Raw genomic sequence first — 14125 nt, 5'->3', positions numbered from 1 at the left:
TGAAATGTAAAATTAGTGTATTGGCTGAATAACTTTGTTGATTGACTGACTGGTCCCACCCCTTGCTAATGCGCCAAATGGTTTAGTCCATCTGCACACATTTTGTTTATGTTAGTTAGTTCAGCATCTGGAGGAGCGCAAACTTATGCTGTAGAAATGTCTTTCTTAAAGCAAGGCAAATCAGGCCCCCCAAAATGAAAGGAACGACATTAGAAGGAAAGAAAACAAAATGAGGTGAACAATTGGTAACTGACTTATTTTCAAAGAAAGGTGAGCACAATCTAGAAAACACGAAATCTGTAGTGCTAAACTGCTTGAATATCTCCGCGATCGTTAGTGCTAAAAATCAACTGAGACAACCCATTGAAAGAGCAGAACATACACTTTCCGATGATAATTTGGTTATACATGTAATCTGAGGTAAAGGGGCACTTAAAATAGCACTGACCGTATTCTGGTGCTGTAGTTGTTTAATCGTTTACCTAATCGATTCGTAAATTCACGACCGAACCGTTTGCATGCATCCTATATGCCTACTTAAATTTATTTGAATTTATGGTTGCATAATATGTTCTTCGAATGAATGTTTATTGAACTATTTTTATAATGAAAACGTAACATTAAACAGAACATATTACAATTTATAGCAAATATTTATATAATTTATATAGCCTATAGCATTTTATTTATAGGCCTATAAAAATTCACTTACTAAAAATAAAATCTGAAGAGTATTTAGGTGCATAACCCTTAATAAAACCTTAATAACCCTTTGATAAATTATTACATCTATCATTTATCCTCCATTTTGTCACCTGCTGCGGCTGCCATGACTTTTATTGAGCTATAGAGAAAGATAACAATAATAAATTAGTTCTAATAACGACTTTATAAATAACGATTTTAATTGTGCACAGTCATCAGTTTTTACAAGTCATAATTCTACCGCCCACTGACTTAAATCTCCTTCAAATGGTTTGTATCCCCATGGTTTTGGGCATATACCAATGTACTCCATATGGTGGCAGTATAACATACTGAAAAGCATTTCAATTATAGGCCAACACCATCGTGATTTCTGTATGATGCCTCCAAAAAGTATTTAGACAATTAAGCAATTCTTTTTGAATCGTTTTCCATTGCATCCATTGACTTTCTCAGTGCTAAATTCCAATGTTAACTTGATTTGATATGTCATTGTATATAAATATGGTATTAGTTATTTTATAGTTTTGAAATCATTTAGTTCAAATTATTTATTGTTGTCTTATAAATAATGTTATGTTTACATTTATTTTGGAATTTAATTTACACTCACTGTACAGTACAAGATGTTTCCTGCAAATCATAATGATACTTTTTTACTTAGTTATGAAGTTGCAAATTAAGCTAAAGGGTTGTTGCCTCTAAAGAGGTTGTTAATTCCTTCACACATCTAATTTTAAGAATTTGTACATGTACAGTACAGTTGGTGTATTCTTCCATTACTCCTTAATTCTCTCTCTCTCTCTCTCTCTCTCTCTCTCTCTCTCTCTCTCTCTCTCTCTCTCTCTCTCTCTCCATAGATGTCAGTGGGTCACCAAAAGGAACTCTAGGGTTTGGTCAAATTGTACACACACCCTCACAAACACATGCTCATTGAAGATAATTGTCATTATTCACCTTTGCACTTACTCCAATTGGGGACGAAGCTGCTACATTTTTAATCACTGAAATTAGAGTGTGTCAGTGTGGACTCCAGCTTTTAAGTAGTTCTTAGATGCCAGGTAACACCAGTTCTTGGCGCTGACCTGGTCACTTCTATGGTTACAACCTTACGTCAATATTTTTAATTACTCCTGTGCGAGTGCTCCAGTGACACATTGATTGTTAGATCATGTATGAAATATTCAACTGCTAATTAGTAACCTATAAATCAGCAAGTCATTACTTTTCAGTCCTCAACAGGTTGTGTATCGTATCATTGAAAGTGAATTAAATGAGGATAATTATGGCTATCTCGACAAATGTATTTGGATCTGTTCCAAAACTGTTTATTAAATACTCTTGATAATATTTATCACATAAAAAAGTACCACAGTATTATGATTAGTGTTTTTTTTATACATTGTACCATACAACGATATTTTTTGGACTATGTACCATGGTATTCTGTTCCATGGTACTGCCACAGACCATATTGTTATGGTTTTTCTAACAAGAGGTGCATGAAAGTAAATTGTTGCATTATATTTAACTATATTATATTTAAAAAAATTGTTTTATTAAAACACATGCATTTATATTCTCTACATCTCGATGCAAAAAAAATAAATAAAAATGTTCAAGCAAAAAGATAAATTAGCTTTTGTTTTCTAAGCCTCCTCCCCCTCCTGAGAAATGGCTTGGCTGGCCAAATCAAAGGTGATCACGTACCAACTATGGCCCATGGGCCCAAAAGAACTTTGTTTTTGTTTTGTTTGTGTGTGTGTGTGTGTGTGTGTGTGTGTGTGTGTGTGTGTGTGTGTGTGTTCTACTTTTTTTTTTCACGTTTTAGCATTTTTTATGTTGTTAACCAGTCAAAATCATTGTGCACTTAACGATTATTAAGGGTAATTGTATTTTTCACAAATTTAACCAAATTTTAAGTTTATGCTATTTTCTTCAAATGCTGAGAGAGTGTAGCACAATCACAATTTCATTCACCACCATCAATTTGTGTGTGTGAGAGAGTGTGTGTGTGTGTGTGTGTGTGTGTGTGTGTGTGTGTGTGTGTGTGTGTGTGTGTGTGTGCGTGTGTGCGTCTGACAGTGTGACAGTGTGTGTGCAAGCTTGTGTAGTAACAGGCCTCTGTGCTTACATTATTTATGCTGGAATGAGACCCAAGCTTAAGTTACACTTAGGCAAGTAGAGCTGACAAATTAAGGTTCCTTCTACAGCGCTGCAACAGAACTAAAAACCTGACACACATCCTCTCACTTACACAGACACACAGTCCTTGTCTGAGTCACTCATGGATGGCATATCATAGTTGATGACTTGCATGTGCTGGAATTATTTGTTTGTTCTTTTGCTGAGAAGTACAGGTAGGTGTGCCTCTCTAGTATCTTGATGATCAACATAAGAAGAGAAGAGGAGTGTGTAAGTGTTTGTAAGGTTATAGAAACATACAAACGTACCTCAACAGAGGATCTCTATCTTAGAACGTCTGCTAGAAAGATACATTTTCTAGATCACGTCTGGTGCTGTGGCGTGTGGAACCATGTGAACAGAGATTTATATGCTCTCTGTGTTGAATTCATCTATGACAGTACTGAGAAGAGACAAAGTGAACTCACCTACAGGTAAGACTATTTTCTTGTCTTATCATCCTAAATACGGAGATTTTAGAAAAGATGAAGTGTGTATGAAGATCCTAGATTGATTGATGTTGATTTTGTAAAGAAAAAAAAAATATTGTAGTGTCATTTTTCAGTCTTTAAATGTAATTTATACAAAGCAGTTGTTTAAAATTGTTACTTTTGTTTGCCTTTGTTTTTTCCATGAAGATTCTGTTTACTCATATTTGTATTTGTCATTTGGCAGAAAGGCGGTAGACTAGCATGGTTTTAAAAGGATAAAATGCCAGCCAAAAAAGACTCAAAATCAGCAGCCAAGAAAGGAGGAAAACCTGAGCCAGAAAAAAGCAAACCAAAGGAAGAAGAAAAGAAAGGAAAAGATGACAAAAAAGGAGCAAAAGATGACAAGAAGGGTGGAAAAGATGACAAGAAGGCAGGAAAGGATGATAAGAAGAAAGGAAAAGAAGAACCACCCAAGGGAAAAGGGAAAGATGATGGTAAGAAGGGAAAGGATAAAGGCAAGGGAAAGAAAGAGGTTATTGAATCTGATGAGGAGGATGAGTTGATGGATGAAGATTTGAGCGAGGAGGATGAGGATGAAGAGTCAGATGGAGGCAAAAGAAAGCGTGGTGGTGGAAAAGATGCTAAAGGTAAAACTGCAAAGGGAAAGTCCAAATCAAGACAGCCTGATTCTGATGAAGATGAGGATGATGACGACGATGATGATGATGAAGATGAAGATGAAGAGGAAAGTGAAGAGGAGGATAGGAAAGGAAAGAAGAAATCTAAAGATCATAAATCTAAAGCAGAGGACGATGTAAAGAAGAAGAAAGCAAAAAAGAAGGAAGTGCCTCCACCTGAGCCACCACCTGAAGAGAAAAAGAAAAGAGGACTCAAAAATACCTCAAAACTCTTTATGAGGTTCTCTGGATTTAAGAAGAGGAAGAGCTCAAAGAAGCGACTTAAAAGCACTTCCAAGCTGTTTCTTGGACTTGGCAAAAGGAAGAATCGTTTGCTTAAGAAAAAAAGGAGAAAATCTCTCTTGAGAAATGCTCCAAAGTTCATGATGCGTTTCAAAAACAGCAAAAAGAAGAAAAAAGAGAAGGAAAAAAAAGAGCAATCAGGGCCGAAGCCAACCTATATGCTTATTAGATTAGGTGGCAATTCTAACACAGCGGAGAAGAAAACAGGATTTTTTAAAGGGCTTTTTGGGAAAAAGGAAGCAGGGGATGGGACTGGTTTTAAATCTAGGGGTCAATTATTAGGTAAGATTGCTGGGGCAACAAACTGGCTCACCAAGAGGTTCCTCTCAATTAAGGGGCGTCAGAGTGGAAGGGGTGATGCCTTTGGCCGGAAAAACAACAAAAAATATCAATTTTCTGCTGACAGTCGCCAAGCTAGCATCCGAGCTCCTCAAGGGCATCACAATTATGGATATGAACATGACACTGGAGGATATGATTATAATAACCAGAGCAGGGTGGATAGGGGTGCATTTCACAGACAGTCAGTCCAGAGGCATTCTAAAAGGTATAGTGAACAATATGCCCAAATGCAGGGACACTCTTCGTTTCCACAGCAATACACTCAATATGAGGAACCAAATAACTATTATGACATGGAATCACATGATCAAGGCTATTATGAGATGCAGGATGGATACTATGACCCTCACACAGCCATGCAGAATGACAGCGAATTTTATGATGATGGTATGAACTACAATGACCACTATGAAGTGCAGGATCAGATGGGCAATTATCCACAGGAAATGGGCTACTATAGTCAACAGCAACCACTGGATCCATATTTCGATGATGGCATTGAGTACTATGATGATAGTCAGTATCCAATGGGAAACAGTTATGATCAATATGGGAATGAAATGGATCTGAATTCCCAGGCTCATTTTGGATATTATGATGACCTTCAGGGCTTTTATGGTGACCCATATGAAGTTGAAATATCAGGTGATCCATATATGGAAGCTTATGGGGATTATGGTGATCTTTATTATCAGGATTATCAAGTTAACTACAGTGAATCAGATGTTGATCCATATCTGCAATCTTCCTACAATATGTATGATCCATATAGTTATGCAGTGCAAGATATTATGGAAGGTGAAGAAGCTTATGGAATGTATGGTGAGAAGTATGGAGATTTGTCTATGGAGTCTATGCCCCTTCCCAGAGACATGGAGTTCAGAGTCCCAAGACCCCAGGTTAAGCTTTTTGGTAAGGAAAGGATTGATGTTGAGCTTCCTCCTTTACCTCCACAATATGATTTTGAAGAAATGTCAGACATACAGTATGAAAATTATGCATATATGCCTGGAGGCTCAATGAATGATGGTTTTTCACAGCCAATGCATCCGCAAGAAATGTTTCATCAGCAAGAAATGTTTCATCAGCAAGAAATGTTTCATCCACAAGAAATGTTTCATCCACAAGAAATGTTTCATCCGCAAGAAATGTTTCATCCGCAAGAAATGTTTCATCCCACAATGCCTCAAGTGCCCACACCAACAGCCATGTTAATTAAACAAGCAAATAATCCCCAGGGATTTGTCAACCAACATATGCCACATATGGCTCAAGTTGGTGGTTTTCCACCATCTCCCACACCAAGCAGGAGGTCAGTAGCAGGGATGGCCTCCCCTGTTTATAAGCCTATGTCACCCATGGTAACCATGGATCCTATGGCAAGATTTGGAGAGCCGGTAATGGAAACTAGACGTTCCCCTGTACCTATACGTAGACCGAGCCCCCATGCCTCCCCACAGCTATCCAGGCATCCTGTTAGTCCACTCCCTATGAGAAGAAGCCCATCCCCACAGCCCTCTGTGCGTGGCATTGGAGGCATGGGAGCATCTCCATCGCCAAGACTAGCCAGAGGTGTGCCCTCTCCAATAAGTCATGGTCAACACCCTCCATCACCAATTGGACGCAAAATAAGCCAACCTGTTTCTCCAGCACTTTCTAGACGTTTACCGCCTCAGATTCCATTTAGAGAAGGACCACCCACTTCACCAACATTCCCTAGACGTTTACAGTCTCAGGCTCCACTCAGAGAAGGTCCACCTGCTTCACCAACAGTCCGTAGACATTTGCAGCCTCAGGCATCCTTTAGAGAGGCACCACCATCTCCCCAGCCAATGCCTGGCCGTATGCCCTCACGGGCTCCATCTCTCTATACCAGTCCTCCAGCTTCCCCTCGTGCATCTATTCGGAGGAGAAGCCCACCGCACTCCCCTCGTGCCTCAGTTAGGAGACCCAGTCCATCCTCTTCACCCTCACAAGTTCATCGTCCATTTGGTGCCAAGAAATTTCAAGCCTCTCCATCTCCACTTAGACGGATGAGTCCTCCTCCTTCCCCTCAGATGGGTATGCGAACCATGGGCAGTGTTCAGCCGAGGGATCTTCATAGACCACAGTCACCATTAATGGCACAAAGAGCATCACCTACTCCCTCTCGGAGAAGTTTTACTGTGGAACCAGACTCCCAGCAACCAAGGCAAGGTAGATCCCCCTCTCCCACCCTCTCTCGCAGGTCAACTCGTCTAATGAAGGATTCTCCACCTTTTGGATCTCCTGGAGGTCGACTGCGAGGAAGGGGACGTCCAAACATCCCTATGGGAGCTGTGAAACCGTATCCTGGCCGAGGGGGTCATACTGGAACTCCAACACAAAATGTACGGCCATTTAGACCATCCATACGTAGTAACAGGTCCATGATGCCACAGGATTTTACAGCCTCCCCACAACTCTCAGGTCAACATACTAGGATGGGCATAAGGGAACAAAGTCGTTTCAATCCTCCAGGAACACCCAATGCAATGAGAAACCCACAGAGACCCATTGGTCGTGGTCGTCCACTCATGGCCAGACAGTCACTTAGGCGTGCACCTGGCATGATGCCCCCTTCACCACAGCTTTCTCAAAAACACATGCCCCCTCCATCTCCCCAGCCTTCCATTAGACATCTCTCCAGACCAGCCTCTCCTCATCCATCTATCATACATGGTTCCCCATTACCAACACGGTCCACTTCCCCTAGGGCTCTGCCTACTTCTGTTCTTTCTGGTCCTCCAATATATGATGCTTCATTTGCATCTCCTTTACCTTTTGTTGCAGAGCCAATCCCTGTAGAATATGATCAGGTTAGAGGTGTACCTCATTCACCAATGCTTACAAGTGCCCTCCAAAATCAAAGGGTCCATAATGCAACATATACTTCACCATTCCAACAGCCTATGTCACCTTATGCTCCTGAGATCATTAATGTTCCACAGTTTCCGGGTCAACCACCTTCACCAGTTTCCTCCCTTGCCCTGCAAAACCCTAACCTAAGCCATGCGGATCATTTCTCCCAATTACAACCAGTACAATCACCATATACTTCTGAAATGGTGAATCAACATAGATCAGAGATGGCATCTCCTCTTCTGTCAAATGCCTTACAAAATACTCATCTCAGAGAAGCTTCTTACATGTCGCCCTTGCAAAGACCAGTACAATCACCATATACTCCTGAAATGGTTGTACTGGATCAACATAGATCAGAGATGGCATCTCCTCTTCTGTCGAATGCTTTACAAAATACTCATCTCAGAGAAGCTTCTTACATGTCGCCCTTGCAAAGACCAGGTTCACCTTATGCTCCTGAAGTGGCTCAGTTTGGTGAGATCCCTGAACAACCATCTTTTTCTTCCCCATATGCTCCTCAAATGGAAGCATTTGAACAAGTTCCAGGTCAGCCAGCATCACCTTTGCTGTCCAGTGCAATTCACAATCCACAACTTCACAATGCATCATACAGATCATCCTTTCAGATGCCACATTCACCCTATACTCAGGTAGAGACAGGCTATGATTACATTGAAGAGCCAGGTGCTGCCCCCCTTCTCTCTAATGCTCTTCAAAATACAAATGTCCGCAATGCTTCTTACCGAACACATTTACGTCGCAGGGGATCCCGTGTACCCCCTGGCTATGGTCCAAGAGGATCTCCAGTTCTTTCAACAGCTTTGCAGAACCAAAATGTTCGTCAAGCATCATACAGAAAACCTGTTCAGGGAATGGTCTCTCCTTATGCACCTGTGCCAGGGCATATGCAGGACCCTAGGAAATCTCCTTTTCTGTCTGATGCATTGCACAACCCCCAACTTCGAGGTGCCACTTACCAATTGCCTGATGGGACATTAGTATATGGTACTAATCCTGCTGGGTCCATGGACCCACGACAGCAACAGTCTTTCTCACCTAACCTCTCAAATGCTTTGCAGAACCAAAACATAAGAAATGCCTCTTATAGACTTCCAGATGGAACAATAATGTACCCAGAATCTCATTTACAGCAACCGTCTTCTCCAAACTTGTCTAATGCCTTGCAGAATCCAAATCTGAAGAATGCAACTTATAGACTTCCAGATGGAACTCTTGTAATTGCAGGACAACAACGGCAAACCTCACCAAACCTGTCACATGCACTTCAGAATCAGAATATTAGGAAGGCATCATATAGACTGCCAGATGGGACAATAATAATGACTGATCAGCCAGTGGAACCAACATCTCCAAATCTAGCCAATGCTCTCCAAAACCAAAACATTAGAAATGCAACTTACAGATTGCCAGATGGCACATTAATAACAACAGACTATGGACAATCCAAACCTACTTCCCCAAATTTATCAGCGGCACTTCAGAACCAACAAATGAAAAATGCCAGCTATCGTTTACCTGATGGGTCAATTATAAGTGGACCAACTTATGAAGTTAAGTCTCCAAATTTGGCAAGCGCGCTTCGGAATCAGGATGTTCGTAATGCTACCTACAGGTTACCTGATGGCTCCATAATAAGTGCTGATGCAAGTTATAAAACTACATCTCCAACTTTGTTCTCTGCCCTGAGAAATGATGATCTGAGGAATGTCTCCTATAGGCTTCCAGATGGATCTGTTATTTCACAAGCTTTATTTAAACCAAGTAGCCCAAACATTTCAAATGCCTTGCAGAATGAAAACATTCGCATGGCCACTTACCGGCTACCAGATGGATCTGTTATTTCTGCAGATCCTCGAAGACATAAAACCAGTCCAGATCTATCAAAGGCACTTCTAAATCAAAACCTTCGCAATGCTAAATACAGATTACCTGATGGATCCTACCTCACTCAAGGATTTGCTGCCCCCACTTCACCATATTTAATGGATGCTCTAAAGAATCCTAACCTGAAGAAAGCCTCTTACCAACTACCTTCAGGGATCTCCAACTATATGATATCCTCTGGGCAGGTGATTATTGGGCCAGATGGTCGTTATGCTTTGGTTCCACCACAGCGGAAAGGTCCAGGTGGGCCAGAAGAGCACTGGGCTCAAAATGCCAGAGAGGGGGAAACTGCAGAGGACCTGTGGGCTGCAGAAAAAGTATTGCCTCATGATACAGTACAAAACCTCATCAAATGGTCTATGTCTCGTGATGAGAAAATGGAATTCCTTACCCCTCCACCTGGTGGACTTAGGCCAGGGGAAACAGAGCTGCAGTGGGTACCAGATCGTGAAGGGGAGCCAAAAGGAAAGTGGTATGACAAGGTAAATCCCTTTAGACATCATACCAACCTTAATTGTTAACTTATTTATTTAACTAACGGTAACAGAAGTTACCAAATGCATTGTATTTTTTCTGCCCCAGAGACACTAACTCTATATCATGCTTTCATTTTCTTCTCTTCTCTTGGTCAAATTCTGCTGTTGTATATATTCATTTGGAAGCAGATAAATATAGGATAACATTGAGAGATGTCTCTCTTCACTGGAATGCAACAGTGAATTCATGATTATGTTTGTGGATAATATTTATACTATTCACTAAAACTTCTATATCTGAATGTTTATATTAAGAAGGAATTATAAATAAGCAGACTGTTAAATTTGAATATTAATGTTGTCAAGTTGACAGCAATGAAGTTGTCAGATCTAACAAGTCTATTAGGCTTTGAGCCTTAACAAAAGGTCCAGCCAAGCTCACCTATCTTCATCAGGTTTAAGCTGCAGTCCGCAGCTACATTGTATGTCAGATGAGATTTACAAGGCTGATTATAACTCCTCTTAGGTTACCTTGCTGACCAGTGATAATCATCTCTGCATTATTGTAGTGCAGGCCCTAGAAAAGACAACTTGACCTAATTCATCAGAGAAGATATTCTCTAATGTAATTTAATGAATGACTTCTCAAATTTCTTTGAATGTTCTCAGATTGCTTTTTTTTCTTTCTTTTTTTCTGAGCACAAGTTGTATTTTTTCAAACAGATGTATTCTATAAGGAGCCTGCCTACTGTCAGCTACAGAGCAAAAAGGGAAGGGGATGGAGTTGAGGACATGACACAAATGGAGTATGTCAGCATAAATATACATAGTAATGTATGTGTAAAGTTGATCATTAGAATCAAAATAAATAATTCTTCCTCCATTTCTTGCAGAGAGCTTTCTGAGGCAGCAGTATTGATAAACCTGAAGATTCGCTTTGATCAAGAGCTTATCTATGTGAGTCTTGCATTCATGTCGCAGTAAGCATACATCACCAAAATGTCTCCTAGCTCTTATTACTTTGTACAAACATATAATAAATATATTTTTTAAGTATTCACATACAATCTAAATTATAAACAACTGCTGTAGGATGTTCTTATGCTCTAAAAATGCTTCCAGATAAATATGCACAAGAATAGACATGCTCACATACATGTGACATTAGGGACTATACTTATCTTTGCAAAATTCTCGACAGAAGCATTTAATGTTACGTTACAGAAAATACTTCACTGGACAAGCCACTAAGCAGAATAACTTTGACTTAATTTTGAAATTAAATGTTTGATTAAATGTTTTTCTTAATACTGTGAATAGACCTTTAGCACTCTTATTCAAATCTCTTGTGAACCTAACTACATTATGAATTTCCTTTGTCTTCTAAGCAGACATACATTGGCAGTATTCTGGTATCTGTGAATCCATACCAGCTATTTAACATCTATGGCACAGATATGGTTCTGCAGTACGAGGGCCATGGCTTGGGAGATAACCCACCGTGAGTCACAACAACACAATCATAACTATTCTCAATACATTTTCCTGTAACTCCTGATAGAAGCTTGCCCAGTTTGGCAGATAAGATAACATGCTTTCATTCTCGAAAACCATGAACGAAATTACACAAGCTAGAAGAAAATACAGACCCAGACATTAAAGACATTTATAATGTTACAAAAGATGTCTATTTCAAATAACTGTTTTCAACAATAATAATAAAAAATGTTTCTTGAGCAAATCAGCATATTAGAGAATGATTTCTGAAGGATCATGTGACACTTAAGAATGGAGTAATGATGCTGAAAGTTCCGCTTGGCCATCACAGCAACAAAATATTTTTTTTTAAAATATTTAAATAACCCAGTTATTTTAAATTGTAATAATATTTCACAATTTATTGTTTTTACTGTATTTTGGATCAAGTTAATACAGCCTTGGTGTGCATAAAAGACTTCTTTCTAAAGAATAAAAGTATCTTTTGAATGGTAGTGTACATTAAAAGTCTGAGAAAGAAGGGGTGAGAAAATTAAGACGAAGATTTTATCCTCCATCCATTTACAATACTTTGTGATTATTGTTACCTCCAAAAATTGACAGTATGTAGACCTACTCTCTTATACATGTTTGTTTTCAGTCATCTCTTTGCCATTGCAAACATTGCCTACACAACAATGATGGACATCAAGCGAAACCAGTGCATCATTATCAGGTCAGGTCATAGCATGTGTGTGTCAATTGCAGAGGATGTAATAATACACTGATATGTTGTATCAGTGAAATGTTTGTATTGCAGTGGGGAAAGTGGTTCTGGAAAGACAGAGGCGACCAAACTGGTTCTGAGGTACCTCACTGCTATTCACCATGAGAGGAACATTACACAACAGGTACGTGTGTAGGATTATAAAGTACACACTGAATTTTCTTAATAGACAATGATCCCCCACGTATACCTCTTCACACTTGCTGTGATTTCGCCAGGTAGGATATGTTATTGGATCAACATCCTTGTTGGCCCTGGAACAACATTTTTAAGGATAAGGAGAGGGATGGAGTTGGGGCTTGGACAACATTCATGTGTACCTATCGTTTCATTTCCTTCTGATTTTAAGGGTAGTTAATGGTTTGAATTATTGATATGATTAGGGATGGTTAGGGCTGTTATTGTTAACTCACTTAGATATTGTTAATACTTTTCATATATTGAAATTAATCTGAAATAAAATAACAAATATTACATGAAAATCTTAAAAACTTAAAAATTTAGAAATTTACAAAAATTGCTAACAAAAATACATTAAAGCTAAATAGAAATATTTTATAGATATTTAAAATATATATATTTAAAAAAAATAAAAATAAAAATGAAAAGCACATAACAAAATTGGCAAAACTTAAAAGAAAAAATTGAAAATATAAAAATAAATACAATAAAGTATTTAAATAATACTAAAATAGCACTGTTAGTGATAGGGTATTTTTGGTAGATATGTTGTTCCAGGTCCAACAAAAGATCCAGGAACAAGTCCTACTTCGCAAAATCATAGGCAGTAAGTGCATATTATAGAGAACCACAAAATTTATTTTGAATCAATGCATATGATGTATGCAGTGTTTGTTAATAAATGTATAATCTGTTTTTTTTTGTTTTTCTATTTAATGCTTTCCTCTATACAGATTGAGGTAAATCTGTGAAATGTATTTGTTTGCTAATAGCCTAATAACTCTATCCTAGTAAACATTGCTGCATACAACTGTAAGTAAGTTTTAGTTTCTTAATATCCAGATTCTAGAGGCAGCTCCTCTTTTAGAGTCGTTTGGGAACGCTAAGACGGTCCGGAATGATAACTCCAGTCGCTTTGGGAAATTTGTGGAGGTCTTTTTGGAGGAGTGAGTATTTTTTTATATATATATTGTACATTACTTCTGTTCTGAACTGTGAAAAACTCTGTCACGCTATGTTAAATAGACTGTTTGAATGTTACATTGAGTAACTCTTTAACGTCTCTCAAGCCTGAAATTGTTGCTTGAGAGGCGACACTGTAAGGGAACTAGATCTGTATCGCCTGACCTTGTGTGAAAGTAGGACAGTAAGGTTGCTATTTTACCTCTGAATGCTTAGAGAGGAAGAGAGATGGAAAGAGAATTGAGAAGGTACAGGTAGGGCCAAAGATAGTTCATACACAAGACCGATCTGTGTGTATTGTTGTCCGTATCAGAGGGGTGATCAGTGGTGCCATAACCTCGCAGTATCTACTGGAGAAGTCCAGGATCGTTTTTCAGGTTGGTTGTTTCTTTTCCTTTTAACTTGGAAAAGGCTAAAAGAGCCCTGTATTTATCACTGACATTTGGGACCTTATCTGAACTGTGTCTGTGTGTGTGTGCAGGCCAAAGATGAGAGAAACTACCACATCTTTTATGAGATGCTGGCTGGACTTCCTACTCACATGAAACGGGCCTTCTACCTACAGGAGGCTGAAACCTATTACTACCTGAACCAGGTACATGCAGACATATACAAATGCAAGTTGCCAAGACACACCGAAAAATAAGTAGACAAATATAGGCAAATCAATAGGCAAATCATTTAGATGATAAATTATTAAAAGTTAATTGTTTCTTTTGAAGGATTTCAGCTTGCACTACTGTTAAAAAAATTGGCAAGCTTCTGTTATGCTCACCAAGGCTGCATTTATTTGATCAAAAATACAGTACAATT

At 39.0% G+C, this 14125-nt stretch overlaps 1 protein-coding gene across 1 annotated transcript in view; it reads left to right on the top strand.

Moving 5' to 3' along the window:
• Positions 1-3600: 3600 nt before the first annotated feature.
• myo15ab (myosin XVAb) overlaps positions 3601-14125 on the top strand; it is a gene marked incomplete at both ends in the record, with an annotated part of 48637 nt that continues 38112 nt past the window's right edge. The window contains 9 exons of the mRNA XM_084106663.1: positions 3601-9912; positions 10630-10712; positions 10800-10863; positions 11298-11407; positions 12044-12118; positions 12203-12299; positions 13193-13296; positions 13626-13689; positions 13794-13907. Of these exons, the coding sequence (XP_083962789.1) occupies positions 3601-9912; positions 10630-10712; positions 10800-10863; positions 11298-11407; positions 12044-12118; positions 12203-12299; positions 13193-13296; positions 13626-13689; positions 13794-13907 (7023 nt within the window). The remainder of the gene's footprint in view (positions 9913-10629; positions 10713-10799; positions 10864-11297; positions 11408-12043; positions 12119-12202; positions 12300-13192; positions 13297-13625; positions 13690-13793; positions 13908-14125) is intronic.

Source organism: Abramis brama (genome assembly GCF_963993115.1).
Source record: "Abramis brama genome assembly, chromosome: 2".
NCBI classification, from domain to species: Eukaryota; Metazoa; Chordata; class Actinopteri; order Cypriniformes; family Leuciscidae; genus Abramis; species Abramis brama.
The sequence above is the reverse complement of the archived record's forward strand: the minus strand, read 5'-3'. Positions and strand labels throughout refer to the sequence as shown.